General features: G+C 40.5%; 1 protein-coding gene across 7 annotated transcripts in view; it reads right to left on the reverse strand.

Annotated features, from left to right (window-relative positions):
• ptprua (protein tyrosine phosphatase receptor type Ua) overlaps nt 1-15,023 on the reverse strand; it is a 191,012-nt gene that overhangs the window by 69,332 nt on the left and 106,657 nt on the right. For all 7 annotated transcript variants that reach the window (XM_044171544.1, XM_044171542.1, XM_044171543.1 and 4 more), the window contains exons 4-7: nt 14,507-14,588; nt 8,828-8,943; nt 5,579-5,750; nt 3,209-3,502 (exon numbers count right to left, since the gene is read on the reverse strand). In XM_044171544.1, coding sequence (XP_044027479.1) covers nt 3,209-3,502; nt 5,579-5,750; nt 8,828-8,943; nt 14,507-14,588 — 664 coding nt within the window. The remainder of the gene's footprint in view (nt 1-3,208; nt 3,503-5,578; nt 5,751-8,827; nt 8,944-14,506; nt 14,589-15,023) is intronic.

The following is a 15,023-nucleotide window of genomic DNA, read 5'->3' on the forward strand; positions in this document are numbered from 1 at the left end:
TCGAAGGCATTCGTGGCGTTGCACTTGGTTGTACACGTGAAAAGTGATGGACAGTGCTTTCATGAAGAATTTTAAAAAAAGAGAACTTGAGAAAGAAATTCAAAACCTGCCTGTAACCTCCACACATCTGGCCAATCGCTGTGTGAAGCGCTATTAGACAATCTAACGAGCACTTTGTCCTAAGCATACTGCGGCCTTGAGATGAATGGGCTGAAAGCAATATGCGTACTAACGATTTTCACCAGGATTGTGTCATTTTCCTACAAACAAAAAATTAGGCCATCAGAACAATTTGAAACTTGGTATTGTTACATAAAAAATTTTGCACATAGTTTAATCAAGAAAGGTTTATGAATACCGCATCTGCATTTATGCCAAGGTCGCTTATTTGCAGCCAGGGGGAAAAGCACACGGGCACATCATTCGCTTAGCATAAACTGGACCCCTGTGTAGCTGGCCACCCTCAACAATGGCCCCATGGGATTGCAATCCTCTGCACCAGTAAGTATGAAATGTCACACTCAACGACTGTCCAAAAAGAGGAGGCACTGTGCTAAAAGAAATGGCTCTCTGTGACACATTAGGAAGACAAATTCATCCAGAGTTTTGTGTCACAGGGCCTCTGCTGTCTACTGCTTTCTCCCCGGGGGATAAAGCTTCAGATCTGAGCAATGGGAGCTGACAGGAGGTGGGCGAGTGGAAGACACTGACGAGAGTGGATCAAAGAGTGTGGCAGGTGACAGAGGCGTCGTGCCGTCTACTTGACAGAGCGGCGGGGTGCCTTTTTCACCCAGATGAGCAGCACTGTGGCTAAAACACAGATGAGAGGCAGAGAGCCGGTCCTCTGCTTGCATGACATGAGAACCTTAATACTACGCAAGCTCTTGAACTAAACTTTCTTCTACAGCCAGGTTCATTAACCCGAGGATGTGGTGCTTCAACTATGAATCTTCACGAACGAGCTGTTGTTTTTCAAAGAACTCCGACAATCCTCGTCTTGCATGTAAATGACTTTAGACGAAAGCATACCTTGATTCTTCATAGAGATATGTGTTTTTATTACGGGTACGCCCAGGATAAATAAAAAACATCAAACACCTTCCATGCAGCAATGACAACAAATGCACCTTTTGTTTTTTTGGCTGCAGGCAAATTACAAGTTGTTAAGTGATGCATCAAAACTGTTTGATGCAGCTCCCAGCTGCAGCTCAGAACTCGGGTGAATGTCAGAGCATCAGAGCAGACTCTGAAAAGAGTGTTTTCTGTATGTATGAACTGCAAGAGCAACCAGATGGTCTTCTGTTTGTTGCTTTGTGCTGATGCTTCAAGTCCTCGGTATGTAAGTGGTCTCATAGCTACTTGCCAAAAGGCATATGTCCAATTACACTTTCTATATTCTTAGACACATCCTCTGATGTTTTATTATTAGTTGTATTGTGATATAATTAGTACTTAGTCCATTAACTGATTAAATAGGCAGTTGACTACCAATAAACAACAACCTTGTACTTTCGATGAATTGTTCAACCCTTTGCTCAGTTCCCTTTATTGGCAGGCTTTTGGTATTGTCACTATGTCTTAGCTAGGCATGGCATATATTGTTTTATTCAGGAATGGTTGGGCTACTCAGAAATGTCACCAATTTGCATACGAACATACAAAATTTTTATGAAAAAATGTGTGTGTTTCAGTCTTTTGCCTTTACAAGACTAAGAATCTACTGCCTTGCAGCTCTGTGAAGCTGTACTTGCACAGGAGTGCTGTGAGCTAAAAGCTAACGTTAGCATGCAACCATGCCAATGCTGAGCAAGAGAGTTTGCCATGATCACCGTTTTAGTTTGGTGTGTTAGCATAGTTATAGTGTGTTAGCATAGCATAACATTTTCTAATTAGCACTAAATATAAAGTACAGCTAAGGCTGATGAGAACGGAATTCATTTTGGAAGTATTTGGTCATTAACAGAAATGCATAGACAAAATTTTGACCTCAGGATTAAATGAAATTCATCCTAAGGGGGATATAAATGTCAGAGCCAACTTTTATGGCAATCAAATCTAATGGTTGTTGAGATATTTCACTAAAAAACACAAGTAATCCTCATCCTAGGTGAAAAGTCAGGGGATCACCAAAGTTATTAGGATTCATCATCTGGGGACCATTAATGCCTGTACCAAAAATGTGTGCCAAATTGATCTAGTAGATGTTGTGATATTTCACAAAATAAGGGAAAACTTTGACCTGCTGGTGGCACTAGAGGAAAAGTCAAAGGATCAAAGTGAGTAGGATTCATCCTCTGTGCACCATGAAAGTCTGTACAAAATGTCATGGCAATCCATCCAGTAGTTGTTGAGATATTTCAGTCTGGACCAAAGTGGTGGATCAACAGACCAACATCGCCATCCCCAGAGCCATGCTGCTGGCTAAAAATGTATTCATAGCACAAAATGCAGAAAGCTAATATTCATGGATTTTGTCGCTACTATTGTTTTTCTTTTTCTTATTTGTATCTGGGATAAACATGATCTAAGTTTTGGCACTACAGTTGCTTTGAGTGATGCAAATGTTACCATGGCGTCAGTTAGTGGTGTGGGCTCCACCTTTTGCTTGCTGTTTGTTTAGCCTATATGTCTTTATATTTTGGCACATGCAGCATTAGCTATTAGCAGGATTTACTGACAATGAATTAAGTTTTGGACAGTTAGTCAGACAAGACAAGTAATTTAAAGATGCCACCTTAGGTTCTGAGAACTTGTGATGAGCATTTTTCTCTTCTTTCTGAAAAATTATAGACTAAAAAATGTATTGATTAATCTAAAAAATAATCAACAGATAAATCAGTTATGAAAGTAATCATTAGCTTCAGCTTTAATGAGGTGTTCTAGGTATATTCTCAGACACAGGGCTATCTAGAGGCAAAAATGCTCTCAGTGACTGATATAAACCTTAGTGCAGAGGTAGAGCTTAGTATGGATAAAAATAGAATTGTAGGCTTCCTAATATTAGCCTCTTCCTCTCTTGCTTTTTTCACTGGGTTTTAATCTAAAAAAAAAAAAATAATTTAATCCCTGCACACTGAGGTTTATCCCAACCAGTGACATCATTTCTGGTGCCAGAGCAGCTCCATCTCTGTGTTTGTAACTAAAACTCTAATTTGCTTCATCACAATGGATGTTATGTAGAATTCTGGAGGATTCAGTGCTGACTCACCTGCACACTTTGTCCTGCTGATCAGAGGGGGTCCAGGTGCTCCGGTACCCCCTTCCCCGGGCCGGGTGAGCAGGACACTGATGCGGTACTCTGTGTCTGGCTCCAGATGCCAAACCTTATATGTGAGTGAGCCCACACCATGAGTCTCTGTCCACATGGACTGGCTGGCCCGGTACTGGATTTCCCGCCGAATGACCGGTCCATCCCCCACGATGGAGTTGGTGTTGAGCTGGATTATCAGATAGGTGGGGCCTGCCCGGAGGAGCTGGGGGGGGGCAATCGGTGTTGGGGGCACTGCAATAAAGAATGTCTTGTCATTATTCTGTATATCTGAATATATAATCCTATTAGAATAACCTTTTTGTTATTGTTAATGATTGATATTACTTAGAAACAACAGAAAAATATAGATGAAAATCTGTCCTCAAAAACACTGATGAAAGACAGTCAAACATTTTCGGCAGAAAAGAGCCAAGTCATGCTAGCAAAGAAGTCAAGGATTTCTGTCATTGATTTTCTCTTTTTTGTTTTACAGTTTCAATAACATTATTTCTGCTCTGCTAGAGCATGAGTCATAAAAAATATTTTAATTACATCAGGACTATGAGAGAGAGACAGAGAGAGAGGCTCTAGAATGCTGTAAAGTCTTAATTTTCACTCTAATGATGCTGAATAAGAGCTTATTTGCATGAATAATTGTATAACTAATTCTGTCCTCTCTGCACATAAAAAACCCAGCCTTGATGGATAATATGACCCTTATCAACCCAACAAACATCAATTTAATTTATCAGATGATGTTGTGTGTGAGGAAATGTGTGTGTGTGTGGACAAAGGGGAGGTTGTTGACTGATACAATAAACAGCAACTACACCTGCCTACAGAGCCTTTTATGACAATATTTATTAAAATATGAGACATTGTGAATGCTTGTTGGTTTACTGAAAGAAGTAGTTTAGCATTTCTGAAATATGTTTATTTGCTTCTTTTTGAGAGAGAGATGGGAAGATCAATATCAATCTAATGTCTGTGTTACTGCAAGTATTGAGCTAGAGCCAGGGCATGGTTAGCCTAGCTTAGCATAATGACTGGAAGCAGGGGGAAAGAGGTAGCCTGGCTCTGTCCAAATTTCAAAAATACACCTACCACCACCTCTACAGCTGACTGATTAACAAGTCGTGTGTTATGTGTTTCCCCCGTACAGAAAGAGAAATACAAAAATGAGAACTTGTGGTTTTAGGGGAAGTTACGCATAGACCTATTTCATGATGAAAAACAGTTTATCCAGGTCTCAGCTCGCCAGATTTTGGTCTTTGGTTTTTCATCTTAGGTCTCTACAGGTATGACGGTACCAAACCTGGCAACTTCACTGTTATGACAAAACCTCTGGAAATGTCACTGTCCCTTGGTGTTGTTCACCAAAAATGTAACTGATGTAACTTCCCCTAAAACTACAAATTGTCATATTTACCTTTTTATTTATGTATGGGTTAAAGAAATAAAAAAAGGTCACTAAAAGATTAGTGATCTTTAGAGGTGTTGGTAGGCATATTTTAAATTTGGATCGAGCCAGGCAAGCTGTTTCCTCCTGCTAAGCTAGGCTAACCACATTCTGACTCCAGCTCTGTACTTAATGCAGAGACACCAAATTAGTATCGATCCTCTCATCTCACTCTCAAAAAAGCAATTTCCCAAAATATTGAACTATTCCATTAGCTGTACCTAGCCTGAATGTGTGTTAAACTCAGCGTTGGGTAGTAACACATTACTGAGTAACGTAATGTGATTACTTTCGGTAATGATTGTGACAATTTGAAATTCAGTAATATATTACAGTTACTAATTCCAGTGACAGTCTGTTACTTTGGCATTTTGGGGGGTTTGGAATTTGGATAGAGGGTAGTAGATATGAGTTTTGTCTCTGTGTGTTTATTGGAGAGCTAGCTTCCACCAAAAGAGGAGGAATACGTCTTCTGGTAACTCTACAGTTGTCTTACTTACATGTGCCGTCCTAGCTGCGTAGCTAGGTACTAGAGTGTCAGCTGGGTTTGTTCAAAATTGGAGGGTGTGTGAAGCCACTGGTGTAACTTCTAAAGTGCTGGGGCTAAGCTAGCTGTTGATGGTCAGTACCTCATGTACTACACCAATGTGACATGTAGGTGGAGGCTTTACAGTTGATTAAAGGGACCTATGGCGGAGCTGCAGTAACGGAAGTAATGTAATGAGTAATGTAACTAATTACTTTTGCAGATGAGTAACTAGTAAAGTAATGCAATTACTTTTTCAGAGCGTAACGAGTAATCGATTACATTTTTTATTTATTTGCCCGACACAGGTTAAATTAGTCACATGTTCCTAAATCTAGCTTACCTCTGACAATGAGTTCTCCAAAGTTGGAGACAGTGGCGCCCCTCGGGGACAGGGTGATGCAGCGGTAGAGGTCCTGCTCCCCACGCTGCGCCTCCACCTGGAAAGTCGCCATCAGCCGCTTATGGCTCAACCGAGACAGCAAGGAAGTGTCCAGCACCATGCCGTTTCTCCGCTGACAGCCAGACAAAGACCACACAGAGAGAAATCATGAGCACAGCAACCCAAGCACACATGTTTACCTGAAGTCTGTTCAAGTGATTAAAAATGGGCGACAGGCTGAGAAGCAGACAGGAAGACAAAAGAGGGTTGGAATTAGCTACATGGGAGGGCAAGATAATAAATACGTGATAAATGTCACCGGTAACGACAGTGTTTTCGCTGGCGAGGCTGGTGGCACAGGCCTCCCGGGTTGCTGTTTCCTGCACAGGGGCTCGAACCGACATCTCCTCATCTCTCGCCATGCTAATGTGTCAGCGCTCCAGGCACACTGGCAATTGGCTCAGCCAGTGGAACAGGAATCAGAGGACAACACTCGCAATGAGCTGGTCCAGGTGCGAGCTACAATATGTGCAGCTCTCTCACACAATAAGCAGATTATTAGGTAAACTGTCGCCTGCTCACGCTTTTCACGAGTAAGTGGGTTTGACATCCTCATGTTTGAATTGGTTTAGAAGGATAGGGGGGAAATGCAGTGCTGTTAGAAAATCTGAAATTAGATGTACAGTGGCTGGGTACTACTGCCTAAAGCTACAGATTATAACTCATTTTAACTTTAGCTTTGTATCACTATAATCTGTCTCTTCTTTTATAAAAGCTCCAGTGACTTTTTACATTTGTTTGCTACATGTATTGTTTTCAACACTCGGTTTGAAGTGACTCTTTAGAGCACAGCATGCACAATTTTGACTTCTGATATCAGTCACCTAAAAACTGTATACAACTTTAAAGTCCACCTGCAGGCTTTTAAAGCAAATAAATGCTTCCATTTGCCAGGTCTGCTTCCATTCCTGTCTGGCAGCGAGCCCCGGTTCGGACTCAGAACACGAGGATGTTAAAGATGTAAATAGCATCTGAGACAGCCGCCTGCAATTCGGGCCAGAGGACAGTGGATGAAATATGATGTTAATTGATTAAGAAACATTATGCTAACAATTTGTTTGGACTACCTAAATAGAAGAAAGAGTGGAGGAGAGCAGCTACAGACTGGTCCAGAGAGGACCTCCACAGCGCCAGGGAGATCAAAGAGAAAGCAGCAATTAGCAGACTCAGTGTTGATGATCAAACGGGCCCCGAACAACAAATGGAGGAACAGAAGGCAGTAATGGTTTGTGATATATCTCTATTTTCTGCTGTTACCAGGTTTTTTTTACTTAATGAGAAAAGCAGGGAGGAGCTGAAGCGAGTGTTGACTTAGGCAGAGAAGTTCACTGCAGCATACTGGCAAATAATGAAAGACAAGCCTTGTATTGTTTGTTTGCATCTTCCTGTGTGTGTGTGTGTGTGTAGCTCTGTCAACAAAGTCGCAAACTCTGAAACTGATAAAAATGGCTCTTTCACATGCCGATGATCTTCAAAGGCTTCAATTCAGAGAAGAGAGAAGGGGGGGGGTGAAATAAAATCGGGTGGAAACACAAGGGATGGATCACCAACTATACTGAGATCTCATTTGCAAAGCGCCTTCTCCCTGCTGCCATCATTTCAAAAGCACTTAGATGTGCAGGCTTCAAGGCCAGAGGAAGAGTGGAGGCATTCAGGGATGGATTTCTGAAGACTAATATTAGCTCATATTCAAACTAAGAAAATTGAAACTATTTTCAGTTGGTGCATGAGAGAAATGACTTTAGGGGCTTTAGTAAACTAAATGCCATCACAATCAAAAAGCTACAAAAGCAGAGGAGCTAACTTAATAATCTTCCAAACCCTCAAATGACTCTTTTCCCCACAACAACGCAACCATTAAAAGACTAACTCAGAGTCACAAACTTACTGTATTATTTAACATTATTAAATTACAATATTATTACTGGTATTATGCTGACGGTTAAGCTAATGGCTCCCATTTCCTTTAACCACCACAGTACAGTTCATCACAAGGTCAGTGGAGGTGACTCCAGCTCTTTGTAATAAGGCAATTACATTTTTGGAGATTAAGCGTTGGACTTCCATATAGTTGGGGGACTTGTGGGGGGCCGATCATAAAAAAGAATAGCAAAAATCTTGATGTTTTTGGTAGTGAGGGAGGATGTCAGGAGGCCTCATTGGGCGTCTAGTTTGAGGAGGAGTACATCTCTTTCGACTCCTTCTGAGGCGGAGGAGCTCAAATTCAATCTTAGCAACAGCCAAGTGTCATTAGGCAGGACATGGAACACGCAAACATGTGGCCACAGTAAGGGTAAGGACAATTTCTAATTTCTTGAAACAGATTATCAAAGTATGCACTCATTCAAAGTGTGCCTGGCATCACAGACATATTTAGTTTTGTCCAAAAAGCAGTGCGGTGAAAAGTACCAAAGTAATCACTGCTTAGTCAGAGAGGACGGTCAGTAGCTACTAAACGTTTTTCAGATTGTCTGGCTGGTGGAGCATGTTGTCTACGGACGGGATGATTCTCTTAACTGGTTGAGACTCGCTGTAAGAGTCACTGTATGACAAGCTCATTTAAACAGCAGCCACAACAAGACTTTAATGAGAGTATGGCCAGCAGCCGTGCATGCAAACGTTAACGACTGTCACCCCTCAGCTCGGGAACGACCTGCCTGAGTTAAGGCTCGCAAGACCAGTGACCTCTTTGGTCTCACTTTGTATAGACTTGCTTATATTTGATGTTGTCTTTTTATTGCTTTTATTCTTTTTATTTGTATTTATTTTATTGACATTTTTTATTGTTTGTATCTCTTGTTTCAATTTTTACCATAACTTTGTCTTTGCCTTTGTTTGGCCTAACTGTTTGGCTTTAGGTTGTTATATTGCCTTCCGGGTATCCCGCCTTTGCTATGCTTTGTCTGTCAAAGCACTTTGTAAACCCTGTTTTTAAAAGTGCTACATAAATAAAGTTATTATCATTATTATTATTATTATTACATACTGTCACCTAAATGCCAAACATGTAAGACATCTTTATCCTCCCTTTATCCTTTGTGTTGCTCCTTCTTCCTACAATCTCCAATCCCATTCTATTATCCAGGTGCTGAGATGTTGGCTTGACGGAGCAAAGATAATATAAAAGAAAAGAAAACAACGTGTTCTCACCTCCAGGAGGAAGGGATCAGTCTCAGAAACTTTGCCCGTGGCAACACACTGGAACGAGGCATTCTGCCCAGCATTCACCTCCACATCACCCAGCCGAGAGAAATGAGGCACCTTGTCTGTGGATGGAGGACACACAAGACACACACAAGACACACACACACACACACAGTAATGAAAGTGGCACATCTGGAGCCGAGCATCACTGTCTGAATATATTAAACACACAGATGTGGATTGTAATTTATTCAGAGCCGTTACAATAACTACACACCCAGGGCTAGATACAACCTCACAAACATGAATGCATACATATAGCACATTCATGTATAATGAACATATGAACATACATTATATATACATACTCTTTAAAAATATTAATTATTAATATTAATGGACTTGCTTTATTAATGTTAAAATATCAACTAAAACCATTTTGGAACCAAGTTGAATCATTTCACCACCGCTCGCCGAAGTTTCCACTTGTATTAAGAGAGTACAGATCATAAGGCTGCATATGAGACTAAATAACTTATAAAGACAGACATTTTTTTAAGCTTACACCCGCCCAGTAACACACACACAGACATAAACACATTCTCCATTCAGTTTGACAGAGACACAGTTGCCTATGATCACAGAGAGACATTATTTTTCTGCAGCATCAAATACTGTACTCTCCTGACATTTATCAGGAATCTTCTGAATCTAGAGTCTGAATTAAGTTTATAGAACACAAGTGAACCCTTATTCTGTGTTTCTATGGCAGCTAAAGAACACTGCTCGTTATTTATCCAGAATAAATTTTAATAAAATACGAAATAGCTAAAGCTGCAACACAGGGCAGATCATTAGTCTCTGCCGATATACACAAACTGCATTACATTTGTTACTATAATGTGTGCGCAACACCATATGGTAGCCCACAGAATAGTAATATATCCACATTGTCTGCATTTAATATAGTGCACCATATTGTCAGGTCATTTCTTTAAGATATCCTGTGGACTTTCCTTGTAAACAAACACATTTAAATTTACATTTGGTTTTTCTCACCGAATCACAGTTTTTTCCATGAGGTCTAACAAACAGGTTGAATGCATTTCCTTCCTCATTAAACATTTACAAAAATGATTTTTTGAATGTTGTTTTACATCCACGTTTGCTCTTCTTCTTCCCTGCCTTTTGTTGGCACATTGTTACGTTTCTTGGTGCATACCACCACCAACTGTTGATCGGTGGAACAGCATGGAACAGTCAGAAAAAAATAGGTAGCACAAATTCTGGTCCATGCTAGCAGGACATGAGATATAAACAAAACTGGGACCCGCTCATCAAAACATTGTCCCATAGTGCCACTAGTGGTCAAAAAGTCCACAGGTACCTTTAATGGGGAGTAGCGTTAACATCATATATATACTAAGTGCCATTTATTTCTTCTTTTGTCTTGGAGTCTGATTCGCTCTTGTCAGTTCCACTGATTCTGATTTCTGGTTTAGATCTCCTACTTTGTTGCCGGTCAAAGGAGCAGGGGTCATTTTCAGCTCTGTTCTGATCAAAGGTGCTATAAATACTGCACTAAATGTAAAGTTTGAGGATAAAATAGATTCTCTAATGTGACAGGTGACAACAGCTCTGTTTATCTCTCCACTACAGTGAATGATAATTTGCTACACATGTATCATTTTGGTCCAAAAATCCATTCATTTGCTCTCTGTTTCCAATTCAATCACTGAGCCCGAATCTCCTGAACAGCTTTTAAACAATGATAACATGGCCACCCTATAAATAACGTAATCTAAAAACCATACTAATGAAATGATTGTAAGTGTGAGTTAAACCCCCCTACATTACACTGGAAAGATTTGTCAGGCTATGAAACAAAATGATAACAATATAATGAGAAAATAATAACCTCCATCATGTCAGAGATGGACCACAGTGACTGGAAATCCTGCTGTGGTGTAAACAGGATATGCTCTGGGCAAATTGTTTCTACTGGACACCAATGTGATGGATAAAATCAAATTCTGATGCAGAGGCCGGCACTATTTACACACACTTTTCATGCTTGGTTTCCACAGTAACCAAGAGCAACATCTGGCTGAGGATGGGATGATAGACATTGCATCTCACATTTTACCTATTGCTCATTTTTCTCTTTCCTCTCTGCTGTCCTTCCCATGCTCTAACCAGAAGTAAAGATGAAGTGAAGAGTGGAAACTAGCAAAGTATACAGCCTGTGGACGTTTGTCTGGAGGAAATGAGCATAAACTTTCAAGTCATCTCCCAATTATAGGAGAAGTCATTTGAGGATGAGGCAGTTGCATTAATAGTTACTGAAAAAATTTTATTTAAAATCTAAAAGCCCGGTAGTGTGGATGTGTGACCTGCCTAACCTTAATTAATACTGCTAAACATAAATAGAGGCAAGGTAATTTGAGTCTCAAATGTACTCCGACTGTCTGAGATGTTAGTTCTCTAAATTAGTAATGCTGCCTCGTATTCTTGATGCAGCACACGTGTTTAGAATAAAGACATGGACTCCAGAGGAAGACAAGGCGAATGTCAAATGAGTGGGAATGCAAACTGAATAGCAGTTGCCTTTGACTTGAATCTTTTCTAAGGGGGCATACCATTATTCTTGCTGCCTGTGGGGAAATATATGCCGGCTTACTAATGTTTGCTTACATCTTTGTGTGACTGCGTTTTTAAGGGTGGCTGCTCTTGCAGCTACACCAGCTGGTACAAAAGAACACGTGATTGTGCACATGTACGCATTTTCTGTACTTGGCATTTGTTTGTGTATGAGTGGATGAGTGTGTTTGTGTGTGGTTGAGTACACATCAATTGTGCTTTATGAGTCATGTATTTATGATATACATATATACAGCAGCCCCTGGCAGGTACACTGTCCCCTAATGTGAGCCAATAGGCATGGTGAAGGACCAAATGCCACCGTCTGCACCAAGGCTAAACTCACATACAAAGGGGGCCTGGCCACTACCTACCCAAAAGCCCCATGCAAAATCACCATGGAAACGCAGCCTGCTCCGTTGATGATAGGGTGACAGAGGGCAAGTGGCAAACTTTGAGAAGAGCTTGGGTAATAAAATAAATAAATAAATAAATAATTCATCCTCGCTGATTTTAGAAAGGGTTATTTCAGTTCCTCTGTCTGTTTCCCAGTGAGGATTCAATGATTTATAACGTGCGGCCTGCCTGATTTTTCAGAAGAGCCAGAAAAGGATATCTGAATTTCATGAGCTCATAAATACCCTACATTATCATTCATTAACATTTTTGCAGCTCAAAAACAATATTAGTGTTCTCACAGAAGGCCAGTGTGGATCTAAGCAACAAGGTTTGACAGAAATACTAGGTTTCTGAACAACAACAATACCAATGTAAGCGCTGTTGGATTGAAGCTGCAGATAGTTGACGTATGACATTGATTATTGATTTTTTTTTTTTTGGCCACATTGGGGGAGCAGAACAAGTTAAAAACATATAATTCTTTTGTTCGTCTAGTCAATAGTCATCTTATCCACTGTTAATAGAAAAATATTGATTTGTGCAGCCTTAATATATAAATTTGAGCAAATATTTGTGCTTTTCATTTCTGCTTCTGAAACTGATATTAGACCACCATTGTGCCATAAAGCCTTCACTGAAACCATTGCAACTAACAAACTATTGGATGATCTAACATGTGGAATCTAATTAAAACCTCGCATTATACTCCATTTAGGTTAATGGCATTCCATCAACAACCGGTGTAGAACTGACCAATTATAGAGTAATTATGTAATTAACATTGCACTGCATTATATCACAGTTGGAAAACAATAATTGGTCAAACTGATAACTGTGAAATGGATAAACCTTTTATTTAATAAAAAGCCAACAATTACCCCATTTTCAACTGAATCATATTATTTTCTGTTCTGGCACCATGTTTAGGGCTGTCATGATCATGAAATTTTAGCTGACGATTAACTGCCATTCAAATAATTGCGATTAACGATTTAATTGTCTTTTTCTGTTCATTTTATGCCGCTATTATAGTATAAGCCTAATAATATACACATTGGAACGTGTAAATTGTGGGTGTATGTTTCTGTATTTAAACCATCTATATAATATTTGAAAGAATACATTTATACGTTACCCTATTTCTAGTTCTTTCTTATGTCACCATTTTAATTCTACTTAATCCTCCACCTTATTTTAGTGTTTACTCACAAACTACTTTAATCTGCTCACCTTGCTTTTCCCTTCAGTTCTCGTTTCCCCATACACACACCTACATTTCTGTCTCTTACTGCACACACACCGGCTTGCCCCGCCTCCTTCTGTTTCTCTCTCCCTGTATCTGTCTGCTCTGTTGACTGTCTCCGTCAGCAGTATGTTTTATAAAGTCATCCAAAAAATGCAACTTGCGTTTTGGATTTTATCAACCGCGATTCCGTTTTCACCGCAGCAGGTGAGCCGCGTGTGGACGAGGCTTGTTGTGAATGACGTCGCCTATCGAAACGATCAAAACCAACGTGGTACCGAATGACATCAGCGCCAACAGGTGCGCTTACAAGCTTTTCTGAAACTACGGCATAAGTAGGCCTACACTGAACAGGAGACTCTCTGTGTGTTCCTCTGCAGAGCATGTGCCATTGTCAGTAGACCGCACAGGACGGGGGGTAGAGCGAGGGGAGATTGTCCTGGTAAATCGGTCGTGGGTGGCGTCGTTCTCTTGGACGGAATTTTTTCTTTTTTTTTTAAATGCTGAAATGGATCGCCAAATATAAATTTGGCTGCTGTTAATATACCTGGGCGGCCTGCCCTAGTAAAGTCTATTTGTGGGAAACACTGCGGTGGAAAACGACTTGGAAACAGTGATGGAAATATGACATTTCTGTTAAGTTTCATCCAGCTGTTTTTATACAGGTTAATGGAAACGATTCTAACAATTATGCGAAATGGTCGGGTCAGCTCAAATAATCAATCGGGCGATCACGTAATAATTATGACAGCGCTAACAATGTTATCTCTTTTTTGGAAGTCAGCATGGGTCAGTGCAGCTTTTACAATGACGACTAGTTCCAGGCAGACCAATCAGATCAGATTTAGCTTTTGTCTATGGCATCCAATAGAGCTAACCATCGTGGAAACAGTGCAGCAGAGAAAGGAAAGAGTCTGTTATGATGGGTACAATATCTACACAGAGCCTGTGTACCAAAGGACAGTGGGGGGTATAATGGTAAACGTAACAGAACAAAACATAATGTAACATTACCAGCACTCATAAAGCTCCAACCCCCTGATATCCCAGTAATGACAAAGAAAACTCCCATAAAGGATCAAAGTACAACCGCTAGCTGTCCTTTTCCTGCCTGTAACATCACATTAGCTTTAAAAGCACCCGGCTGGGAGCACAGTGATCAGAGGAGAAGGTCAGGCATTTTGCCAGGACAAAAGAGAAGCTTCCCGCTATGTTATTGTGGCTGTGACACTCGGACAGGTACCAGGTATATGCACCTCAGTGGCTCCCCTGTCAGCAGTATTACCTCATAGTCTTCAATCACCTCCGGAAAGTTTCCGACTTTCGTTGTTCAGCCGGACACTTTCCCAGGGCTCAGTAAAGCTCAGCAGGTAGGCTATGAGCGGTGCAGAACGGGTACTTACAACAGGGGTAATTGAGCAGCACAATGTCGTCCAAGGCAATGTAGCCCTGTCGCTCCTCGGAAATGGTCGCTTCAAAGACGACCTGTGGAGAAAATGGATACATTAAATGACTACAGACCATTGAGTGGCAAGTAGACTGACAAAGTAGGAAGTTAGAGAGATGGAGTCCAAAGGCCTATCAAGAACCACTGTAAATTTAAAAGAAAGCTCCGTCGTAAAACTTGATGTTGCCATTAAAACAGTAATCAGGAATGTTTCTTGCATTTCTGGCCCAGTTTTGTTTTGTGGCATTTTTTTTTTTTTAAACACAAACGTATTTTAATCACAGCTATAATAGAATTTATGAGCAGAACATTTTCGTCTCTCTAATACAATAACAGGGAAACATCAGTATTTGGTATAAGCCCCTTGGAATCAAAAAATAAGCGCTCTCTAGAGCCACTATTTTGTACTAAAAAGTCATGGATCATAGAGAGAAAACTATCATAGAGGAGACACAAACCAATTTCTGCACCAA

Source organism: Siniperca chuatsi, linkage group LG17 (genome assembly GCF_020085105.1).
Source record: "Siniperca chuatsi isolate FFG_IHB_CAS linkage group LG17, ASM2008510v1, whole genome shotgun sequence".
Lineage (NCBI taxonomy): Eukaryota > Metazoa > Chordata > Actinopteri > Centrarchiformes > Sinipercidae > Siniperca > Siniperca chuatsi.